The 22,292-nt window shown below is 54.3% G+C and overlaps 1 protein-coding gene across 1 annotated transcript in view; it reads left to right on the plus strand.

Annotated features, from left to right (window-relative positions):
- Nucleotides 1-22,292, plus strand: part of TMPRSS9 (transmembrane serine protease 9) — a 30,622-nt gene extending 8,330 nt beyond the window's left edge. The window contains 14 exon segments of the mRNA XM_073801973.1: nucleotides 1,408-1,521; nucleotides 3,034-3,205; nucleotides 8,922-9,196; nucleotides 10,835-10,971; nucleotides 11,731-12,049; nucleotides 13,372-13,543; nucleotides 13,995-14,266; nucleotides 14,797-14,933; nucleotides 17,664-18,060; nucleotides 20,113-20,284; nucleotides 20,950-21,160; nucleotides 21,162-21,216; nucleotides 21,353-21,489; nucleotides 21,970-22,292. Coding sequence (XP_073658074.1) covers nucleotides 1,408-1,521; nucleotides 3,034-3,205; nucleotides 8,922-9,196; nucleotides 10,835-10,971; nucleotides 11,731-12,049; nucleotides 13,372-13,543; nucleotides 13,995-14,266; nucleotides 14,797-14,933; nucleotides 17,664-18,060; nucleotides 20,113-20,284; nucleotides 20,950-21,160; nucleotides 21,162-21,216; nucleotides 21,353-21,489; nucleotides 21,970-22,131 — 2,732 coding nt within the window. The 3' untranslated portion in view covers nucleotides 22,132-22,292.

Genomic DNA, 22,292 nt, shown 5'->3' on the forward strand with positions numbered 1-22,292 from the left:
TGTGTGAGCAGACAATTTAAAAGTGAGGCACTTTGAATTATTCAGAGCCAAGCATGATTAAGAGGAGGCATTATTGTTTTTGTTTTGTTTTTAAGTGATGGAAAGTTGTTATTAAAAGAAAAGACAAAAAACAATTTGGGGGAAAAAAAAGAAAAAAGAGTAGATATCACCTGGAATCTCATTGCTTTTACTATTTTGGTGACTTTCCTCCCAGACGGCTCATGACACATCTACAGATACATTTATTTAGCTTTACATCAATGGTTCCCAACTAGGGGTGATCCTGCCCCCCCAGGGGACACAGGGTGATGTCTGGGGACATCTGTGGTTGTCACAATGGGGGCTGCTCTTGGCATTCAGTGAGTGGGGCCGGGGTGCTTCTCAACATCCCACAGTGCCCAGGACAGCCCCCACAGATAATGGGCCCAAATGTGAACCTACACTTCAGTGGCAAATTTTATGTTATGTGTACTTTATTACAATTTTAAAAATTAATTTCACCTATTTCTTACTTTAAAAAAAAAATTCTTTATTTGTTTCGTTGCACCAGGTCCTAGTTGCAGCAGGCAGGCTCATTAGTTGTGGCTTGCCGGCTCCTTAGTTGCGGCACGTGAGCTCCCTAATTGCGGCTCACTGGCTCCTTAGTTGTGGCTTGTGAACTCTTAGTTGTGGCATGCATGTGGGACCTAGTTCCCTGACCAGGGATTTAACGCGGGTCCCCTGCACTAGGAGCTCAGAGTCTTATCCACTGAGCCACCAGGAAAGTCCCCCTATTTCTTACTTTTTAAAAACATGGTGGGACTTCCCCAGTGGTGCAGTGGTGAAGAATCCGCCTGCCAATGTAGGGGACACAGGTTCGATCCCTGGTCCGGGAAGATCCCACATGCCGCGGAGCAACTAAGCCCGTGTGCCACAACTACTGAGCCTGCGCTCTAGAGCCCATGAGCCACAACTACTGAGCCCGCGTGCCGCAACTACTGAAGCCCACGTGCCTAGAGCCCGTGCTCCGCAACAAGAGAAGCCACCACAATGAGAAGCACACACACCACAACAAAGATTAGCGCCCTCTCGCCGCAACTAGAGAAAGCCCGCACGCAGCAAGGAAGACCTAACGCAGCCAAAAAATAAATTAATTAAAATAAATTAATAAATAAATAAAACGTGGCTGATAGAAACGTAAAAGTACATACATGGCACACATACGCTTAGGTTCCATAGCCCTGGCCCCGGTGCTGACTAGCATTCTCATGTGTTACATCTCTGTACTAATTCTGAGAAAATTATTTCAGAAACATTCAGAGAAAAGGAAGCAGAGAAGAGATGCCTTCCACGCTCTAGAGTTTCCGCGTGGAGAGCAGGCGGGAGAGATGGAGTGAGGTCAGGAACGCGGTTCTTGTCTGCCCTCAGGTCACTGTCCAGGGAATGCCTTTTCCTGCGGGAACAGCCAGTGTGTGACAAAGGTGAACCCGGAGTGTGATGACACGGCGGACTGCTCTGATGGCTCCGATGAGGCCCACTGTGGTCAGTCTGCCTGTCTGGCCTGTTTTCTGGGCTATGTCCTCTTTCCAGGTTCAAGTGCTGGCTCTCTGGCCCACTGTGCCCATCACACACAGACACGTGGTCCCGGCATTCACTGGAGTGGGGCAGAGAAAGGGAGTGGGCACCTGTGCTATGACAGGAAACCTGAGCGGCAAGCAGAGAAGGGAGACCTTGAGGTGTGTGGAGTGGAGAGCCTCGGGTGAGAAGGAGAAAAAAATCAGGTCAAACCGTGGGAAGCCTTGAATGCCAGGAACTAGGGGTCTGTCCTATAGGTAGTGGGGAGTCACCAAAAGGATTTGAGCAAGGGAAAATTACAATTGAAATGCTGTAAGAGTAGTCAACGTTTTTCTAGCAATGCTAGTCCATGCAGTAAGGTGAGAACAGTGGTTTAAATGTTGGAAAGGAAGAAGGAAAACTATCATAATTTGAATCTGATTCTCTAAATGAATCAATAAATTAACTGAAAGGATATCAGAAAAATAAGACAGTTCAACAATAAGGGGAAGATAAGATAAATACACATAAAGGAAGCTCTTGTTTTGCTTTATACAATTAATAACAGGTTAGAAGATATAATGGAAAAGATCATAGTCTTGATTAATAGCAACACAAAATAAAATAAACTTGTGTCCTCTATATAATAATAATTATCTAGAATTACAAACCATTGCTGAAGGACATAAAAGCAGACTAAACAGAGAGACACGGCATCCTATGAAAAGATGGACATATAAAGATTTTGAAACTTGCAAAATACACGGTGAGGGAGACATTCATAGCGTCTGGTACCTGGCTGCGGAGGATGATATAGAGGTTGATTGAAATTGACAGGTGTGGTCGGGGGGTCCCCAAGACTCCTTCAGATTCAGTGATTCACGAGAAGGAGTCACAGAACTCAGTAAAGCTGTTATATGCGTAGTTATGGCTTATTACAGTGAAAGGATACAGATGAAAATCAGCAAAGCAAAAGGTGCAAAGTCCAGGAGAGACCAAGCTCAAGCAAGCTTCCAGTTATCCTCTCCCGGTGGAGTCATGTGGACAGCGCTTAACTCATTCTCCCAGCACCATATGTGATAACACACTCAAAGTACTTCCAACCAGGGGAGCTCACCCAAGGCTTGGTGTCCAGGGTTTGTGTTGGGGGTTGGTCACATAGGTACGTAGCATCCATATAGCTAACTTTAGGGTATGATTGTCCTAGAGGTGCTGAATCACAGGACCTCAGGCTGAGTGGATTAAACAACAGAAATGTATTCTCTCCCAGCTCTGGAGGCTAGAAGTCCGAGATCAAGGTGTCCGCAGGGTCGGTTCCTTCTGAGGCCGTGAGGGAGGATCTGTTCCATGTGGTCTCCCAGCTTCTGGTGGTTTGCTGGCATCTTTGGCATTCTTTGAATGCGGTGGCCATGGGGACAACAGACTGCAGACAGACGTGCCAGGAACGTGGCCACACTCCTGCCTTCTTGGGGGTCCTGGATAGTGATCTCTGTCTTGCAGACTGTGGATTGCAGCCTGGCTGGAGGACAGCCGGCAGGATTGTGGGCGGTGTGGAGGCATCCCCGGGGGAGTTCCCTTGGCAAGTCAGCCTCCGAGAAAACAACGAACACTTCTGTGGGGCCGCCGTCATTGGCGCCAGGTGGCTCGTGTCTGCTGCCCACTGCTTCAATGAGTGAGTGCACGTCCCTGAGGGCTCAGAGCCCACCCCACCCCTGTATCCCACCTACCTTCCACTCTGGGAATGCCACCTTTCCTGGGTGTCTTCAGAGCCCCTTGGAACTTATTTCCTTCCTTCCTTCCTTCCTTCCTTCCTTCCTTCCTTCCTTCTTTCCTTCTTTCCTCCCTCCCTCCCTCCCTCCCTTCCTCCCTTCCTCCCTCCCTCCCTCCCTCCTTCCTTCCTTCCCTCTTCTTTTTAAAAGATATTTATTTATTTATTTATTTATTTATTTATTTGGCTGTGTCGGGTCTTAGTTGCGGCACGTGGGAACTTTTGTTGCGGAGCGCGGGCTCTTCGTTGCGGCGTGCAGGCTGTCTAGATGTGGCGCGTGGGTTTAGTTGCCCCGTGGCATGTGGGATCTTAGTTCCCTGACCAGGGATTGAACCCATGTCCCCTGCATTGGAAGGCAGATTCTTAACCACTGGACCACCAGGGAAGTCCCTCCCTCTCTTTTCTTTTTGTTAAATCTGAATGCATTAATTTTTTAAAATTGTGGCAAAATATATATAACATAAATTTACCATTTTTAAGTGCACAGCTCACTGGTATGAAGTACATTCCCATTGTTGGGCAACCATCCCCAACATCATCTCCAGAACTTTCTCATCCTCCCAAACTGAAACTCTATCCCTTGTAAACCGACTCCCCAGCCCCTCCCCCAGCCCCTGGCCCCACCGTCTACTTCCTGTCTCTGTGGATCTGACTCCCCCAGGGACCTCCTGTGAGTCGAATCAGACAGTACTTGTCCTTTTGTGACTGACATTTCACTTAACCTGTTTTCAAGGTTCATCCACGTTGTATTGTGTGTCACTGCTTCTTTCCCTTTCATGGCCAGATACTATTCCAGTGTCTGGATGGACATGTGTTTATTCTTTCATCCGTTGACGGACACTTGGGTTGTGTCCACCTTTTGGCTATTGTGAATAATGCTGCTGTGAACATGGGTGTGCAGGTGTCTGAGTCACTACTTTCAATTGCTTTGGGTATAAACTCAGAGGTGGAATTGCTGGGTCACATGGTGATTCTGTGTTTACCCTTTTGAGGAAACACCATCCCGTTTTCCACAGCAGCTGCCCCATTTTCCATTCCCACCAGCAGTGCACAAGGGTTCCAATTTCTCCACATCCTTGAGAAGTTCCTTTGACATTTATTGTAAAGCTGGTTTGGTGGTGCTGAGTTCTTTTAGCTTTTGCTTGTCTGTAAAGCTTTTGATCTCTCCATCAAATCTGAATGAGACAGGGCTTCCCTGGTGGCGCAGTGGTTGAGAGTCCGCCTGCCGATGCAGGGGACGCGAGCTCGTGCCCCGGTCCGGGAAGATCCCACGTGCCGTGGAGCGGCTGGGCCCGTGAGCCATGGCCGCTGAGCCTGCGCGTCCGGAGCCTGTGCTCCGCAACGGGAGAGGCCACAACAGTGAGAGGCCCGCGTACCGGAAAAAAAAAAAAAAAAAAAAAATCTGAATGAGAGCCTTGCTGCGTAGAGTATTCTTGGTTGTAGGCTTTTCCCTTTCATCACTTTAAATACATCATGCCACTCCCTTCTGGCCTGCAGAGTTTCTGCTGAAAAGTCAGCCGATAGTCTTACAGGAGTTCCCTTGTATGTTATTTGTTCCTGCTCCCTTGCTGCTTTTCATATTCTCTCTCTAACTTTTGTCTTTTTGATTATGATGTGTCTTGGTTTGTTACTATTTGGGGTTATCCCGTATGGGACCCTCTGTGCTTCCTGGACTTGGCTGGCTGTTTCCTTTCCCAAGTCAGGGAGGTCTTCCGCTGTTATCTCTTCAGATATTTTCTCAGGCCCTTTCTCTCTGTCTTCTCCTTCTGGGACCCCTATAATGTGAATAGTAGCATGATGGATGTTGTCCTAGTGTCTGTTAAACTGTCCTCATTCCTTTTCATTCTTTTTTTCTTTTTTATTTGCGGGGCAGTGATTTCCACTGCTCTGTCTTCCAGCTCACCGATCTGTTCTTCTGCCTCATTTAGTCTCCTTTTGATTCCTTCTGCTGTGTGTTTCATTTCAGTTATCGCATTCTTCATCTCTGTTTGGTGGTTCTTTATGTTTTCTCTTTGTTTAAAATGTCTCACTTCTTACTCCGTGCATCCGCTCCTCTCCTGAGTTCTATGATCGTCTTTGCGATCACTACCCTGAACTCTCTCTCAGGTAGGTTGCCTCTCTCTACCTCACTTAGTTCTTCTCCTGGGGGTTTATCTTGTTCCTTTGTCTGGAACGTGTTCCTCTGTCACCTCATTTTGTCTGAGTTGCCGTTTGTATTTTTATGTGTATGGTAGGTTCGTTGTTTCTCAACCTTGGAGAAGTGGCTTCTGGAGGACACGTCCTATGCATCCCCGCAGTGCACTCCCCGCTCATCACCCAAGCTCCATGCTCTAGGGGTTCCCTCTAAGAGGGCTGCGTGGGTCCTTCTGTCGTCGCAGGCTGACTGTGTGGGCGGTCTGCTAGGCTTGGTTGGCTGCCAGGCCACGTCTTATGTGGACGCTGCTGGCTGCGGTTTAGTGGGGCTTGGTCACGAGGTGGCCGGTAGTGGGATCCTAGGGGGCCTGGGGTTAGTGCCCGACTCCTGGCAGGCAGAGCTGGTTCCTGGGGTCCGCCTGCAGGGCCCAGGGATCCCAGAGCTCGTTTCAGAGCATTGGTGGTGGGGAGGGGGGGGGAAGGGGCGGGTTTCGGCTACAGTTGGGTATGGGTTCTGGAGCGTCCCAGAGGTGGCCTTGGCTTACTGGTGGGCAGGGCTAGGGTCTGGCCTTCAATGCGGGATCATGGTTTTCTTGCATGTGGTGTCCGCCCACTGGTGGGCGGAGCTGGGTCTTGGCCCTTTGGTGGGCAGGGCTGTGTCTAGGGGCAGCTGTGGGCTCAGGGGGGCTCTAAGGCAGCCTGTCTGCTGATGGGTGGGGCTGTGTCCCCGCCCAGTTAGTTGATTGGCCTGGGGCGTCCCAGCACTAGCGCCTGTGGGCTATTGGGGGTGGGCCCGGGTCTCCGCACTAAAGAACCAAGATGGCGGCCGCCAACATTACGTCCCCAGGGCGACCCATGGCCGCCCGCGCCTTGCCTCCCCAGGAGACCCTCCGAGAGCAGCAGGTAGGTTTGGTCCAGGCTTCTATCAGATGACTGCTTCTGCCCCGGGTCCCAGTGCACGTGGGATTCTCTGTGTGTCCTTTAGGAGTGAAGCCTCTATTTCCCCCAGTCCTGTGGGGCTCCTGCGACTAGCTCTGTGGGCCTCCGAAGCCCAATGCTCTGGGGGACCCTCTTCCTAGTGCTGGACCCCCAGGCTGGGGAGCCTGACGTGGGGCTCAGAACTCTCACTCCTGTGGGAAAACCTCTGCAACGTGATTCTCCTCCAGTCCGTGGGTCCCCCACCGGGGGCCACGGGGTTTGATCATATCGTGAGTCCGCCCTTCCTTCTCATTTTGTTGCGGTTCCTTCTCTCTGTCTTCGGTTGGAGAAGATCTTTTCTGGTAGGTTCCAGTCTTTTTCATCGATGGTGGTTCTGCAGGTAGTTGTGATTTGGGTGTGCTCCTGAGAGGAGGTGAGCTCAGGGTCTTTCTACTCCGCCATCTTGGCCGATCTCCCAGTCTCTCCACATCCTGGCCATTACTTGTCACTTTGTTTGTTTTTAATAGCCATCCTAATGGGTGTGCAGTAATGTCTCACTGTGGCTTTGATTTGCGTGTCCCTAATGATTAGTGATGTTGAGCGTCTTTTCATGTGCTTATTGGCCATTTGTGTGACATTTGTGTGACATTGCTCCATCTTCTTGGGAGCAATGCCCAGTTTTTTTGTTTGTTTGTTTGGCTGTGTTGTGTCTTCGTTGCTGTGTGCAGGCTTTCTCTAGTTGTGGCGAGCGGGGGCTACTCTTTGTTGCAGTGCACAGGCTTCTCATTGCAGTGGCTTCTCTTGTTACGGAGCACAAGTTCTAGGCGTGTGGCCTTCAGTAGTTGCAGCACGCGGGCTCAGTAGTTGCGGCACGCAGGTCCTAGAGCACGCAGGCTTCAGTAGTTGTGGCGCACGGGCTTCAGTAGTTGTGGCTCGCAGGCTCTAGAACACAGGCTCAGTAGTTGTGGCACACGGGCTTAGTTGCTCCGCGGCATGTGGGATCTTCCTGGACCAGGGCTCGAACCCCTGTCCCCTTCATTGGCAGGTGGATTCTTCACCACTGCGCCACCAGGGAAGTCCCTTTGCCCAGCTTTTTTTTTTTTTTTTTTTGCAGTACGCGGGCCTCTCACCGCTGTGGTTTCTCCCGTTGCAGAGCACAGGCTCCGGACGCGTAGGCTCAGCAGCCATGGCTCACGGGCCCAGCCGCTCTGCGGCATGTGGGATCTTCCCGGACCGGGGCACAAACCCGTGTCCCCTGCATCGGCAGGCGGACTCTCAACAACCGCACCACCAGGGAAGCCCTGCCCAGTTTTGAACTGGGTTGTTTTTTGTTGTTGAGGATGGTCAGAATCTTTAACAATGAGAGTGGCCAATCAGAATGGAGCTCACCAAAGGTGGAAGAAGGTTCTGGAAGCCTCTGGCAGTGCCAGGCATTGCTATTTGGTTATTTCCATCTGAGGAGTCCTCGGGGACAGGACAGGGCAACAGGAAGCATGGGCTCCCCTGGGAAACCATTACCTACGAATTGCCCCAGGGTCACTAATGGAACAGCCTGCTGGGAATCCCAGGGAAACCTGCCCCAGGAAATGACGGTCTGGTGGACACAGGTCACATAAGCAGTGACATTCAGGGCAAGAAGAGTTGCTTTTTTGTCGTTTTAAATTTCGTTTCTCTTAATATTTTATTATGAATATATTTAAGTAGAAAAGATGAAAAAATAGGACGACAAACACCCATATGCCAGTATGTGATTTCAAAAGTTATTACTATTTCACTGTATTCGTTTTTTCTCCCACTCTCTCCATTTATCTGCATCTGTAATTATTCACACACACATTCATACATATATATCTTCGCCAAACCATTTGAAATTAAGTAGAGAACATCAGGACACACGGCCTCCGAATCTCCCGCATGCATTTGTGCACATAGACAAAAGAGTCTCTCACACACCCACATACCACTATCACACCCCAGAAAATTAAAAACAGCCACGCAGTGTTATCTAGTAGCCAGTCCGTATTCAAGGCCTCACTCGCCTCACCCTAATCCCAGCCATGTTGGATTCTGTCTTTGTTTAAAATACTGATAATTCGTGCTAGTTTTGTTGGGTTTTTTTTTTTTTTTGGCAATCATTCTGATTTTTGACAATGTTGCATGAAAATATTATTCTTATTTGCTGCATTGGGTCTTTGTTGCTGCGCTCAGGCTTTCTCTAGTTGCGGCGAGCGGGGGCTACTCTTCGTTGTGGTGCGCGGCTTCTCAGCGCGGTGGCTTCTCTTGTTGCGGAGCACGTGCTCTAGGCGCGCAGGCTTCAGTAGTTGTGGTGCACGGGCTTAGTTGCTCCGCGGCACGTGGGATCTTCCCGGCCCAGGGCTCGAACCCGTGTCCCCTGCATTGGCAGGCGGATTCTTAACCACTGCGAAACCAGGGAAGTCCGAAAATATCATTATTAGTCTCGATGGCTGAGTTTTGGGGCGCCTCCTTAACACTTGCCCGCTGGGTGAGTGCCTCACCCTCCGGCCCCATCCTCAGTGGGCCTCTGAGCGGGGGTTTGTCTGCCCTGCAGATTCCAAGACCCCACCGAGTGGGTGGCTTACGCGGGCAGCACCTACCTCAGCGGCTCGGAGGCCAGCACGGTGCGGGCCCGAGTGGCCCGGATCATCACGCACCCCTTCTACAACTCTGACACGGCCGACTTCGACGTGGCGGTGCTCGAGCTGGGTGGCCCCCTGCCCTTCAGCAGGCATGTGCAGCCCGTGTGCCTCCCAGCCGCCGTGCACGTCTTCCCGCCCCGGAAGAAGTGTCTGATCTCGGGCTGGGGCTACCTCAAGGAGGATTTCCGTAAGCACCATACCGCCCGCAGCCTCTCCAGGCAGCCAGCAAAGCCCAGCCAAGCAAGCAACACACAGTCCGGCCTCATTAACCGCGGATTCTGTATTTGCGAATTCACCTACTCGCTAAAATTCATTTGTCTCCCCAAGTGGATGCTCGTGGGGGAATCTGTGATTGTTCCCTGTTGTGCAATTTGAGTCGTTCCCAGCTGAGGTGGAGCTGGGCAATACCCTGCCTCTTGGTTCAGCTCAGACTGGAAACCAGTGTCCTTTTTGTGGTCTATTTACTGCCACTTTTTTTTTCTGCATTTTTGTGCTTTTTGTGGCAGGTTTCACAAAATCTAAACAGGCCCCAAGCGTAGAGCTGAAGTGCTGGCTAGCGTCCTAAGTGCAGGAGGGCTGGGATGTGCCTAATGGGCAGAAAGTACGTGGGTTAGATGAGCTTCGTTCAGGCAAGAGTTACAGCGCTGTGGGCTGTGAGCTCAGTGGTAACAAATCAACAGTGTATGTTAAGTGAAGTGTCTTTAAGCAGAAACACACGTACCATCATGAGGTTATGTAATTACGGATCGGCTGTGACCGGAGGCTCTCAGGAACCTGACCCCGTGTAACCCCCGGAGCAGTGGGGCAGTGTTCACTGATTCAGTGTTTGGGTCATTTTATAGAACAGAACTGCCTCATATCGACTGTAACCTGATGGTGATAAATGCTGGGAAGGAAACCAGTAGGAAAAATGAGTTGGGGGCGGGGACAGCTTTAGGAAAGGGCCTGAGATGGTGACACTTCAGCTAAGACCAGGCTTCCTACTCCAGGGACTGGGCAGGAAGCAAATCAGACAGAAACCCCTGTTCACATGGAGCCCCCAGTCCAGACCAGCACCTCCCAATAAAACTTCCCTCAGTGGTGGACACGAGCCACATCTGTGCCATCCACAACGGGGGCCAGCAGCCCTGTGACACGGGCTAGCGCTACCAAGAAACTGAGTTTTACATTTCACTTCATTGTAATGAATTTCCATCTGCATTTAAATAGCCTCATGTGGGCAGTGGCTACCATACCCAGACAGAACAATTCCAGGGGGCAGTAGATAATGAACAAGATAAGTGGCAAATGGTGATGTACAGAATGGAGAAAAATAAGGCCGGGGTTGGGGGGGGCTGCAATTTAAAATAGGAGATGAGAGGAGGAAGGCGGACAGATTCTGCAGGGACAAGCATTCTAGGCAGCCAGAACGGCATGTGCAAAGGGCCTGGGGTGCCAGGGTAGGTGGTCCAAGCTTGGGTATTTGGATTGAGCTGGGCGGGTGTGTTGGGGGGGACACCCTGGAGCATTTGAGGAAAAGGTTACGTAATCTGATTTAATGTTTAGCCAAGATGGGGCTACGGCTGGACTAAGAAAAGATTCCAGCAGGTAAGGGGGAGCTCAGGGTGGGCAGGTTTGGGGAGGGGAGGGGAGGAGCCTAGTCTTGCCACTTAGCTGTCCAGGCCGAGAGGGTGGTCAGTGGGCATTGGTGGACCTGGCTCATTTCTGATCTGGGGCTGCAGCAGCTCCACCGCAGCTGGGGAAACAGCAGCTCAGCCTCCTGGCTCGGGGTGGCTGCCAGGGTCCTGGAGTGCTCACCCTGCTTGTCTCTCCCCATGCTGGGCAGTGGTCAAGCCGGAGATGCTGCAGAAAGCCACCGTGGAGCTGCTGGACCAGGCCCTGTGCGCCAGCCTGTATGGCCACTCGCTCACTGACAGGATGCTGTGTGCCGGCTACCTGGATGGGAAGGTGGATTCCTGCCAGGTGAGCCCGGTGCCTGGGAAAGAAGCCAGAGGCCCCTGACGACGCCTTGCCAGCCCCTGAAGTGGCTGGGAAAGGCCCCCAGGTTTCCGCCCGAGGTTCCCCTCTCCCCGCAAGGGGGAGCCTTCTGTTGCTGGTCCACCACCTACATTTCCTCTGCTTGGTTTGTCACATGGCTGTGGATATCCTTTTTCTTTTAATTTATATCTTTGCTCTCCTTTCTAAGGCCTGGTGGGTGGGGAGCGGCTGCTACATGCGCTCAGGGTGCCACATCAGAGCCAGAAGCTGGAGAAAACAGCGGGAAATAGTGAGAGAGCGCTTGTGTTTAAGGATGAAAGAGTCGCGGTGAGCTGGGTGTGAGGAGAAGGCAAAGGATAGCAAGACAGGATGAGTGAGGGCAGATGCGGCCCTGCAGGAGCACGCCGCATGACTGGAGGTTCCTAAGCCACTGGTGACATTACCCAGGGTCTGCTGGGCTAAGGAGAGGAGGGGATACTGTTTATTTGGGTTGGGTTTTTAACTGCCAGTGGTAGAACTGAAAGAGGTCTTAGAGATCTCATAGCCCAACTGTCCTATTTTATTTTTTTTAGAAGAGGAGTCTGAGGTTCCGAGATGTGAGGTATCAGCCCACATGTGCTCCGTGAGGCTGTGGGGAGAAGGCCCCCAACCAGGGCTCCTTCTCTGACCCTGTGGCTCTGGGGTTGGGACCGGCTGCAGCCACGGAGCCCCGACCCCTCCTGAGGGTGTGCCTTTGTCTCCCAGGGCGACTCGGGGGGCCCCCTGGTCTGCGAGGAGCCCTCCGGAAGGTTCTTCCTGGCCGGCATCGTGAGCTGGGGAATCGGCTGTGCAGAAGCCCGGCGTCCGGGGGTGTACGCCCGAGTGACCAGGCTGCGTGACTGGATCCTGGAGGCCATTGCCGCTGCAAGCAAGCCTCTGGCCCCCACGGCGGCTCCTGCCCCGGCCATCCCCAGCACCGCCTGGCCCACCAGCCCACAGAGCCCGGCGGTCAACACACCCACCAGGCCCACGCTGGCCCCCGGCGCCGTGCCTCTCGACGCAGCCACTGCATCTAAGCCACAAGGTACTTTCTGGGGAGACAGCAGAAGTGGGTGTCCGCTCCGTGCGGGGTTGGGTGGATTGGTACTGGCTTTCCGAAGCTGTCTGTGGGGAAGAGATAGGTGATTGATTAGTGATGTCTGTCAAATGCCCAGGCAAAGGCTATTTTCACATTTACTGCCTGATGACACCTACTGCCGGCCTGGAGGAGGGTGTACTCAGAATATCCCGAAGGGTCAGCAAGAGGCCAGTGACCGTGACGATGGGGCCAGGGTGGGAGAGCGACTGACCTGGGGTCACCGCAGACACGAGCACCCGCACGAAGCACACTTCACCTGTCTCGACTTTGTGGTTTCCGAGGACCCAGGTCCAGTCACTGCCCGGATCTGACACTGATCCGCCTTTGTGGTCCCACAGACCTGCGAGGCTCAAAGCCAGTCGAAACTCTGCCTCTTTTTTTGTTTTTTAACACAAAAATCTCTTTTATTCTTGGTTGCTCCTACTCAATCATTTAACAATTCAAGACTTATATTGTAATTAATAACGTGAAATTCTGACAGACAGTGGTATACAAAGTCAATTAAGATGTGCTTCCCATCTTTATTAAATATTGAAAAATAAAGAGTAGGAAAGAATAGTAAAGTACACTCCCATTAGAAAGAATACATGATTTATGTTGAGTACATACCAGTTTTCCAAAGTACTGTGTACCTGGCCAAAGATATATTGCTAAAGACACACGTACACAGGGGTACACACACGTGCATACAATCGAATAAACATCGCACAACACATAATATAGAAAAAGTTATATGTAACAAAAATGAAAAAATTGTGATATTATATTGTTTTTGCCTATGGAAATGAGTATCAAATTAACTTCTTTTCATTTTTTCCCTATTTTATTATTATTTCTTTTTAATTTTTTATTGGAGTGTAGTTGTTTAACTGTGCCTCATTTAAAGTCGCCTGCACCCACCCTGCCCCCAAGCCCGTAACAGCCCGACTCTGCCTTTGTCCAGAGCCGCCCGGGCTGTGGCCTGTGTCTGCCGTGCTGACACTGGTGGGGACAGGGCTGCTGTGATTTTCACTGGTGGGAACAGGGCTGCTGTGATTTTATCTTCTTTTTCGCCCATATCCCCCCAGCTGGGCCGCGTACTTGTATTTGAGACCTTAGGGCTCCTTTAAGCCTCGATTTCTTCATGTGTGTGACGGGATGGTTGTGCCCCGGCCCAGCCAGAGCCCGGAGGCTGTGCCCTGTGTCCCGAGGCCCCTCTGGAACCAGGGTGGTCCCGCCGCCCGCCGAGCGGGCTGAGATGCGCGGGCCCTCCTGTCTCGTCCCCGCAGAGTGCGGGGCCAGGCCGGCGCTGGAGAAGCCCACCCGGATCGTGGGCGGGCTCGGGGCCGCCTCCGGGGAGGTGCCCTGGCAGGTCAGCCTGAAGGAGGGTTCCCGGCACTTCTGTGGAGCCACCGTGGTGGGGGACCGCTGGCTGCTGTCTGCCGCCCACTGCTTCAACCAGTAAGGCCCCCTCGGCTCCCCCGTCATCACCGGGTCCCCCCACCATCAAATCCCCGTGCATGCAGAGACCACTTAGGACCCAGCACGTGGCCAGGGTCACGTCCAGCTGCGGGGTGCGGGGTAGGGGGCGGATGGGGGGCAGCGTGAAGAAGTAGGGGGCTCTGGGGAGTGGCTTCTGGGAGGATCCTGTCGAGCTGGTCTGTGAGGGACACAGAGGGGCCGAGTTGGGGGGCAGGCTCCTCCCCTCCACTCAAGGGCAGGTGGCATTGACCTCTGATTGTCACAAAGCCGTGGGGGTCTCTCATGCCTTCTTGTCCCAGAAGGAAATGAGGCCCGGGGGGGCTCCCTGCCCTGCCCACGGTCTTGTGGTGCCCTCCCCGGGCCCTCGGTCCCGCAGCTCTGCCCGGTGCCCGGGGGGCGGCAGGGAGTCTGAGCGGCCCCTTCCCGGCAGCACAAAGGTGGAGCTGGTGCGGGCCCACCTGGGCACTGCGTCCCTCTCGGGCGTCGGCGGGAGCCCCGTGAAGATGGGGCTCAGGCGGGCGGTGCTGCACCCCCAGTACAATCCCAGCATCCTGGACTTCGACGTGGCCGTGCTGGAGCTGGCCAGGCCCCTGGTCTTCAACAAGTACGTGCAGCCTGTCTGCCTGCCCCTGGCCATCCAGAAGTTCCCCGTGGGCCGCAAGTGCGTGATCTCTGGATGGGGCAACACGCAGGAGGGAAACGGTGAGCCTCCGCCCCCCACCCCGCCCGGGGCTCTGGTCCCACCGCCCGCAGACCACTCACCTCTCCACTAACTCGGGGTTGCAAACTCCGGCCCGTGGGACCAGTGCGGCTGCTTTTTATAAATAAAGTTTTATTGGCACGCAGCCATGCCCACTCACTCACTGACAGCCCCGGGCGGCTTTCCTGCTACAAAAGCAGAGCTGCGGGGTCCCAACAGGCTGTCTGGCCTGTAGAGCAGAACATATTTACTCTGTGGCCCTTTATGGAAAAGGTTTGGGGACCCTTGTGCTTCCCTTTGAGACCTCACAGTAGCCCCCTTGCAGGTCACCCAAGGTGCTAGGGAATCCGCTCAGGGACAGTGGTGAGATTCTAGGGTGACTTTACATCCCTGCAAGGCCGTGGGCCTCCGGGCCTTGGCCTGTAGGACGGGGATGGCGCCTCCCTCTGGGGTTGTGGTCAGAGTGAAGCCGGCTACTGAACAGTGGTCCCCGTGTAAGTGGCCCTCGGGGGTGGTCTCCTTGTCCTGGCAGCCACCAAGCCTGACCTCCTGCAGCGGGCATCCGTGGGCATCATAGACCAGAAGGCATGCAGCGCCCTCTACAACTTCTCACTCACGGACAGGATGATCTGTGCGGGGTTCCTGGAGGGCAAGGTTGACTCCTGCCAGGTGAGTCCAGGAGGGACCCGGTTTAGAGAGATCGTGATACGTCCAAACAGAAGATGAGGCAGCAGTTTTCAAGTATGTGGTAGATCTACACAAGATATATACACACTGATTTTAAAAGCTGTCTCGTATATGTTAACTGAAGAAAAGCTAATCATACATGAGTACGTATATGACCACCCTGTCACACTTGACACGTGGCTGACCCATTTTTAAGGGGAAACAAATCAGCTCCAGAACATAAAAAGAAGCTAGCTGAACCCTGCTCTCAAGGCCAGAGAAACACAGAGGTGAAGAAATTCAGGGAGCTCCCTGGCGGTCCAGCGGTCAGGCTTGGCGCTTTCACTGCCGTAGCCTGGGTTCAATCCCTGGTTGGGGAACTAAGATCCCACAAGCCGCGTGACATGGCAAAAAAAAAAAGAAAAAAAAATTTTAAAAAGGAAATGCACAGGCCAGTCTTACTTAGAAGCATAGATGAAAAAACCCTTAATAAAACATTAGCAAATTCAAGCCAGCAGGGTATGTGTTATAAGGGAAACACATCACAACCAAAGTGAGTTGATGTCATAAAAAGTTTGGCTCCACACAAGACAATCCATTAATGCTATTCATTGCATTAGTACACTGAAGGGGAGAAACAGGATAATTGTCAAAATCACAGAAAAAAGCATCTGATAGTTTTTAACAACATTTTTAATTAAAAAATTAAAAAATTCTAACCCTATGATAGACATATAATGGAAACCTACAGCACATTATGCTTTAAAGTTTTTTTATTTTACTGAAGTATAGTTTACTTACAATGTTGTGTTAGTTTCTGGTGTACAGCAAAGTGACTCAGTTATACGTCTGTATGTATACACATATATACATATATATATTCTTTTCCATTAGTTTATTTCAAGATATTGAATATAGTTCCTTGTGCTATACAGTAAAGCCTTGTTATCTATTTTATATATAGTTAGTGTGTATCTGTTAATCCCAAATTCCTAATTTCCCCTCCCCCCTCCCCTTCCCCTTTGGCAACCACAGGTCTGTTCTCTTCTGTTTCTGTTTCACAAATAAGTTAATTTGTGTCATATTTTAGATTCTACATGTAAGTGATATCATATGGTATTTGTCGTTCTCTTTCTGACTTACTTTGCTTAGTATGGTAATCTCTAGGTCCATCCATGTTTTTGCAAATGGCATTATTTCATTCTTTTTTATGGCTGAGTAATATTCCATTGTATAAATGTACCACATCTTCTTTGTCCATTCATCTGTTGATGGACATTTAGGTTGCTTCCATGTCTTGGCTACTGTAAATAGTGCTGCTGTGAATGTTGGGGGGCATATATCGTTTCGAATTAATTTTTTTTTTTTTTTTTTTTTGCGGTACGCGGGCCTCTCACTGCTGTGACCTCTCCCGTTGCGGAGCGCAGGCTCCGGACGCGCAGGCTCAGCGGCCATGGCTCACGGGCCCAGCCGCTCCGCGGCATGTGGGATCTTCCCGGACCGGGGCATGAACCCGTGTCCCCTGCATCGGCAGGTGGACTCTCAACCACTGCGCCACCAGGGAAGCCCTGAATTAAATTTTTTGTCTTTTCCAGATATATGCCCAGGAGTGAGATTGATGGATCATATGGCAACTCTATTTTTAGTTTTTTTGGGGCTGCGCCGCACAGCATGCGGGATCTTAGTTCCCCGACCAGGGATCGAACCCATGCCCCCTGTAGTGGAAGCATGGAGTCCTAACCACTGGACCGCCAGGGAAGTCCCTACTTGTAGTTTTTTAAGGAACCTCCACACTGTTCTCCACAGTGGCTGCACCAACTTACATTCCCACCAACAGTGTAGGAGGGTTCCCTTTTCTCAGCATGAGGTGGTACCTCATTGTAGTTTCGATTTGCATTTCTGTAATAATTAGTGATGTTGAGCATCTTTTCATGTGCCTGTTGGCCATCTGTATGTCTTCTTTAGAGAAATGTCTGCTTAGATCTTCTGCCCGTTTTTCGATTGGGTGGTTTGGTTTTTTGTTGTTGAGTTGTATGAGGTGTTTGTATATTTTGGAGAGTAAGCCCTTGTCGGTTGCATCGCTTGCAAGTATTTTCTCCCATTCCGTAGGTTGTCTTTTCTTTTTTTTTTTTTCTTTCTTTTTTATGGTTTCTTTTGCTGTGCAAAAACTTGTAAGTTTGATTAGGTCCCATTTGTTTATTTTTGCTTTTATTTCTATTGCCTTGGGAGACTGACCTAAGAAAACATTGGCGCGATTTATGTCAGTGAATGTTTTGCCTATGCTCTCTCCTAGGTGTTTTACGGTGTCACGGCTTACATTTAAGTCTTTAAGCCATTCTGAGTTTATTTTTGTGCATGGCGTGAGGGTGTGTTCTAACTTCACTGATCTACATGCGGCTGTCCTGCCTTCCCAACACCACTTGCTGAAGAGACTGTCTTTTTCCCACTGTATATTCTTGCCCAGGAGAGTTCTTTTCTTCAGGGTTTTCTGCTGTTTTGTTTTGTTTCCAATGCAAAAGTAAGAGCAATCCTGGCTCAGAGAGAGGTGACTTGCTCAAGGTCACACAAGGTCTCACAGCCCCACGCGGGCGTGAGGCCCGTCCTGCTGAGGTCCTGTGCGTGTCCAGCTCTGCTGAGTTGTTTCTCCCACTCGTGGCAGCACGGGAGCGCCTGGCGGTGCCTCTGCAGAGAGGGTGCCGGTATGGTCAGTGGCCCTCTGTCCTTCCTTTTCAGGGTGACTCTGGGGGACCCCTGGCCTGTGAGGAGACGCCTGGCGTGTTCTATCTGGCAGGGATTGTGAGCTGGGGCATCGGCTGTGCTCAGGCCAAGAAGCCAGGCGTGTACACCCGCATCACCCGGCTGAAGGGCTGGATCCTCGCCATCATGTCCTCCCACTCCCTCTCCACGCCCCCGCCGTCCACCACGAGGACGCCCACCAGCAGTCACCCTGCCAGGACGACGGCTGGCCTCACGGTCCTGGGGGTCGTGGCCAGCAGACCCACCCCCTGGGCCACCAGCAGGGTGACCAGCCAACCTGCCAACAGGACCACCACAGCCATGACCACCACCACTAGGGGACAGACACCACCTCCACACGCCACGGAGACCACTGTGGGCTCCCAGCTACCAGGTACCCAGAGAAATGGAGTGACGTGGGTGGGTGGCGGGAGTCCTGTGTCACCTGCTAGGGCTGCTGTCACAGCGTCCCAGTCTGGGGGGTGGAGATGGTGTCGGCAGGGCTGGAGTCCTCTGAGGCCTCTCTCCTCGGTGTGAGGACGGCCATCTTCTCCCCGCATCCTCATGTGGTCTCTCCTCTGTGGGTGTCTGTGTCCTAATCTCCTCTTATTATATGGACACCAGTCATGCTAGATTAGGGCCACCCGAACCTCATTTTACTTTAATCGTCTCTTTAAAGGCCCCATCTCCAAAAGTCCCATCCTGAGGTTCTGGGGGTCAGGGGCTTCCACTTACGAATTTTGAAGGGGACACAAGTCAGACCATCGTAGGCCCCGACGGCAGGGACCCGGCACTGACAGGGCAGATGCACACGTTAACGGCTGGTCCCACAGGCCTAAGCGGGGTACAACAGGGCAGTAACTGGCTGACAGATGAGACAGAGAACATGGCCCTGAGCTTGCGTCTGAGATGTGGAGTTCATTTTTATTAAATGTTCATCAGAACCATAGGAAACCGCTCTATTTCTGGGTCAGAAGTAAGGCCCCATCTAATGTAGGCAAGTTCCTATGCCTCAGATAGATGCCGTCCACAGTGTCCCGGGCACCAAGCTTAGAACGGGGCCCGGCTTCTGTTCCCCGCCCTTCGTCGCCCCCCACATTCACACAGAGGCTGGCCCAGTCACCCCAAGTCCCCAGATACAGACCTGCACCCACAAAGTCAGGGTTACGGGCTCGCTGCAGCAAGGCAGCGCACACCAAAGAACCAAGGGGCGGCTCACCAGAGGGAGAGGCAGGCGCTGTGGGATCCGGGGCAGAGGGGTGGAGGGGACGCTGAGAGGAAGCAGAGTTTGACCGGCTCAGAGCAAAGCAGACCACGTGCCAGGGGTCTGGACATGGTGCCTCTCCGGGTACCACAAGAAAGTCGAGTCCAGAGACCCCTCAGCTGAGGTGCTGGACTGGGCTGGAAATCGGGGCACGGTCTCTGTGACTGAGATCCTCCAGGCGCAAGGGGAACTCACTGCCCCTGCCCGTCCAGCAGGGATACTCAGAGGAGGGGGCGTTTTGATACTTTACGGCTGCACCGTGTCCTTGGGAGAAATACGGGTTCTTGTTAACTCTGCAGCCGGCTGTCTCTGGGTCGGGCCTCCAGCCTGGTGATTCTTCCTTTTCCCGTAGCTACAGTTCTCAACATGGGGGCCAGGAGGTGGAGGAGGGTTCCTGACACGGCACACATTGTTCGGTGTGGGGACAGGAGGGCCTTCCCCGACCATGGAGGGCAGGGGAGGCGGCTGGCTGGTGGGAGACAGGGCTGGGGAGGGGGCACTGGCTGTGGAGCTGGAAAACAGCCTGTGGGAATTATCAGATGTGTACCTGAGCGCGCCCCCCCCCCCCACCCCGCCCCGGGTGCCGACGGCGGTCCCTGCAGCACTCCTCGGAGCTACCCGTTTGGTCTTCCTACTCTTGTGTTCCGAGGGTGCACCCTGTGCTGCAGGTGGGGAAGGGTGTCACAGGACGGAGGGACTACCCTGGGAAGGACACTGGGTCACTAGGCCCAGGTAAAGAGCCCCTGACAGGGCATCCAGGAAGACCAGCCAGTGCAGGAGCTGGTGAGACCAGGCAGGGCCTCCTGGGAAGCAGCTGGGGTGTGCAAAGGCCCTGGGGCAGCAGGGAACTTGGCTCCTAGGGGCCTGAAAGAGGCCTGGGAGGAGTGGGGAGCGACAGGGGATGCTGGCCTGGCCCCCAGCTGGGGAGGTGAGGCCCCAAGGCTGAGGTTACAGGAACCAAACTTAAATGCATTATCTGAGAAAAGCCCTGAAGAGGCTCATTTGTAGGACCAAGCGCCAGGCCCAGGGTCCCTGGGGGAAGGCGTTTCCCCGAGGTGGGTCCCCCACCCCACTCCCTGCTCCCAGGCACCGCTACCCGGGACTGCGCGCAGGGGCGAAGCTGGGCGGTCTGCGTGGAGGAGGCGTGGTCTGACCGCCGACCCATGCCCGCCTCTCCCGCAGACTGCGGCCTGGCGCCGGCAGCAACGCTGACCAGAATCGTGGGCGGCAGCGCCGCGGGCCGCGGGGAGTGGCCGTGGCAGGTGAGCCTGTGGTTACGGCGGCGGGAGCACCGCTGCGGGGCCGTGCTGGTGGCCGAGAGGTGGCTGCTGTCGGCAGCGCACTGCTTTGACGTGTGAGTCCCGCCCGCCCCGAATGGCCCGTGTCCGTGGTTCACCGGGACCCAATCGTAGCCCAAAAACTCAGGGTGTGGCGCCTCCGCGCCTTTGCCTGCAAAGCCCTTTCCCCGACACCCGCTGCCCCAGGCCATACCCTCTTCCGCACAGCCCTCCCCTGGCCACACAGGGCAGCGGGGCGAAGTCCAGTGCCCGACTCCCACCAAACGGGGCGGCTCCGGGCCAGCGGGACACCTCCATCCCTAGCACCACCCTAAAGGTCACCCAGTGGGGAGTCCCCTTCCTGGCAGGGTGCGCAGTAGGAGGACCAGGCCAGGGGCCTGCCCTCCACGGAGAAACCCAGCTCAGGATGCGCCTCGCGGTGCCGAGCTCACAGCGGGTGGGCAGGCGGGAGAGCCGTAATATTAGGTGGAAATGGACACAGCTTGTAGTGTCACCTCAGTGCCTGGGGGCCGGCTGGGCGCGTTCAGGCGCGGGGGCCCCCCCTCGTCCTCCCTGCTGTTCTAGGACAAAGGGACGACTCAACCGAGGTCAAGTGCCCGATCTGAGGTTTCCCCAGCCGACCGCGGACGCAGCCCCCGCAGGGCAGGGTGCCGGGGAGCCCCGGGCGAGCAGCGCTGGGGTGCGGGGACCCGGGCGGACGCTTGTCCCCGACGTCCCGCAGCTACGGGGACCCCAAGCAGTGGGCGGCCTTCCTGGGCACGCCGTTCCTGAGCGGCGCTGAGGGGCAGCTGGAGCGCGTGGCGCGCATCCACAAGCACCCCTTCTACAACCTCTACACGCTGGACTACGACGTGGCGCTGCTGGAGCTGGCGGGGCCCGTGCGCCGCAGCCGCCTGGTGCGGCCCATCTGCCTGCCCGAGCCCGCGCCTCGGCCCCCCCGACGGCGCGCGCTGCGTCATCACCGGCTGGGGCTCCGTGCGCGAGGGAGGTAGGCGCGGATGGGCCCCCCACCCCCCGAGGGTTAAGGGTCCGGGGGCGTCGGGAAGGACCCCTCCTGCACCCCCATCGGGAGTCCCAACGGCGCAGGGAGGGCGCGGGCCCACCAGGTCCCTTCTCGCCCGCAGGCTCGATGGCGCGGCAGCTGCAGAAGGCGGCCGTGCGCCTCCTCAGCGAGCAGACGTGCCGCCGCTTCTACCCGGTGCAGATCAGCAGCCGCATGCTGTGCGCGGGCTTCCCACAGGGCGGCGTGGACAGCTGCTCGGTGAGCGCACTGTGCAACTGGACCGGGGCTCCGCGAGCCAGGCCCCACCCTGCGGTGCGCTTCCTCAGTTAGATCAAACAGGGCACCTTTTGGGTCTCCGAGTTTCCACTGGACAGCCACTTCGTGGACACCCCTAAGAAGCCGGCATTCCCCCCACTGCACCCTCCCCCACCCCTCAGAGGGTCAGGAGCAGGCCGGGCAGAGGCTGTGGGCTGAGGCCCGGTTCTGCTCCTGGACCGCCAGGCGGGTGCCCACCAATGTCTGCCAGGCGGATGAACGCTCACCCGAGCACTGAACCAATTTCCCAGATAATACGAGTGAGGCTCACAGAGGAAGCCACTAGCTGGGGTCACGGGGGAGCCCAGGTGACACTCCCGTGGTGGCCCAGGAGCACGCAGATAAGGCCAGCCCACCCCTGGCTGCTGCCGGGGAGATACTGCCTGCTCTGAGTTCCTTTCCTCTCTCCTCTCCTTTCCTCAGGGTGACGCTGGGGGACCCCTGGCCTGCAGGGAGCCCTCTGGCCGGTGGGTGCTAACTGGGGTCACCAGCTGGGGTTACGGCTGTGGGCGACCCCAGTTCCCAGGCGTCTACACCCGGGTGGCTGCCGTGAGAGGTTGGATCGGGCAGAACATCCAAGAGTGACCGCCAAACGGCTGCCCAGGCCTGGGACCAGCGACGCGAAGGTGGCAGGAACCAGCCGGCCACCCTTCCAGAGGAGGGGGTCCAGGTGGCAGGCGGGGGGTGGAGGGGTTGTGGGTTAACTGGGGTGCAATCTAACTGCGTATTTTGTTCCAATAAACACA

This window comes from Tursiops truncatus, chromosome 3, assembly GCF_011762595.2.
Source record: "Tursiops truncatus isolate mTurTru1 chromosome 3, mTurTru1.mat.Y, whole genome shotgun sequence".
NCBI lineage: Eukaryota > Metazoa > Chordata > Mammalia > Artiodactyla > Delphinidae > Tursiops > Tursiops truncatus.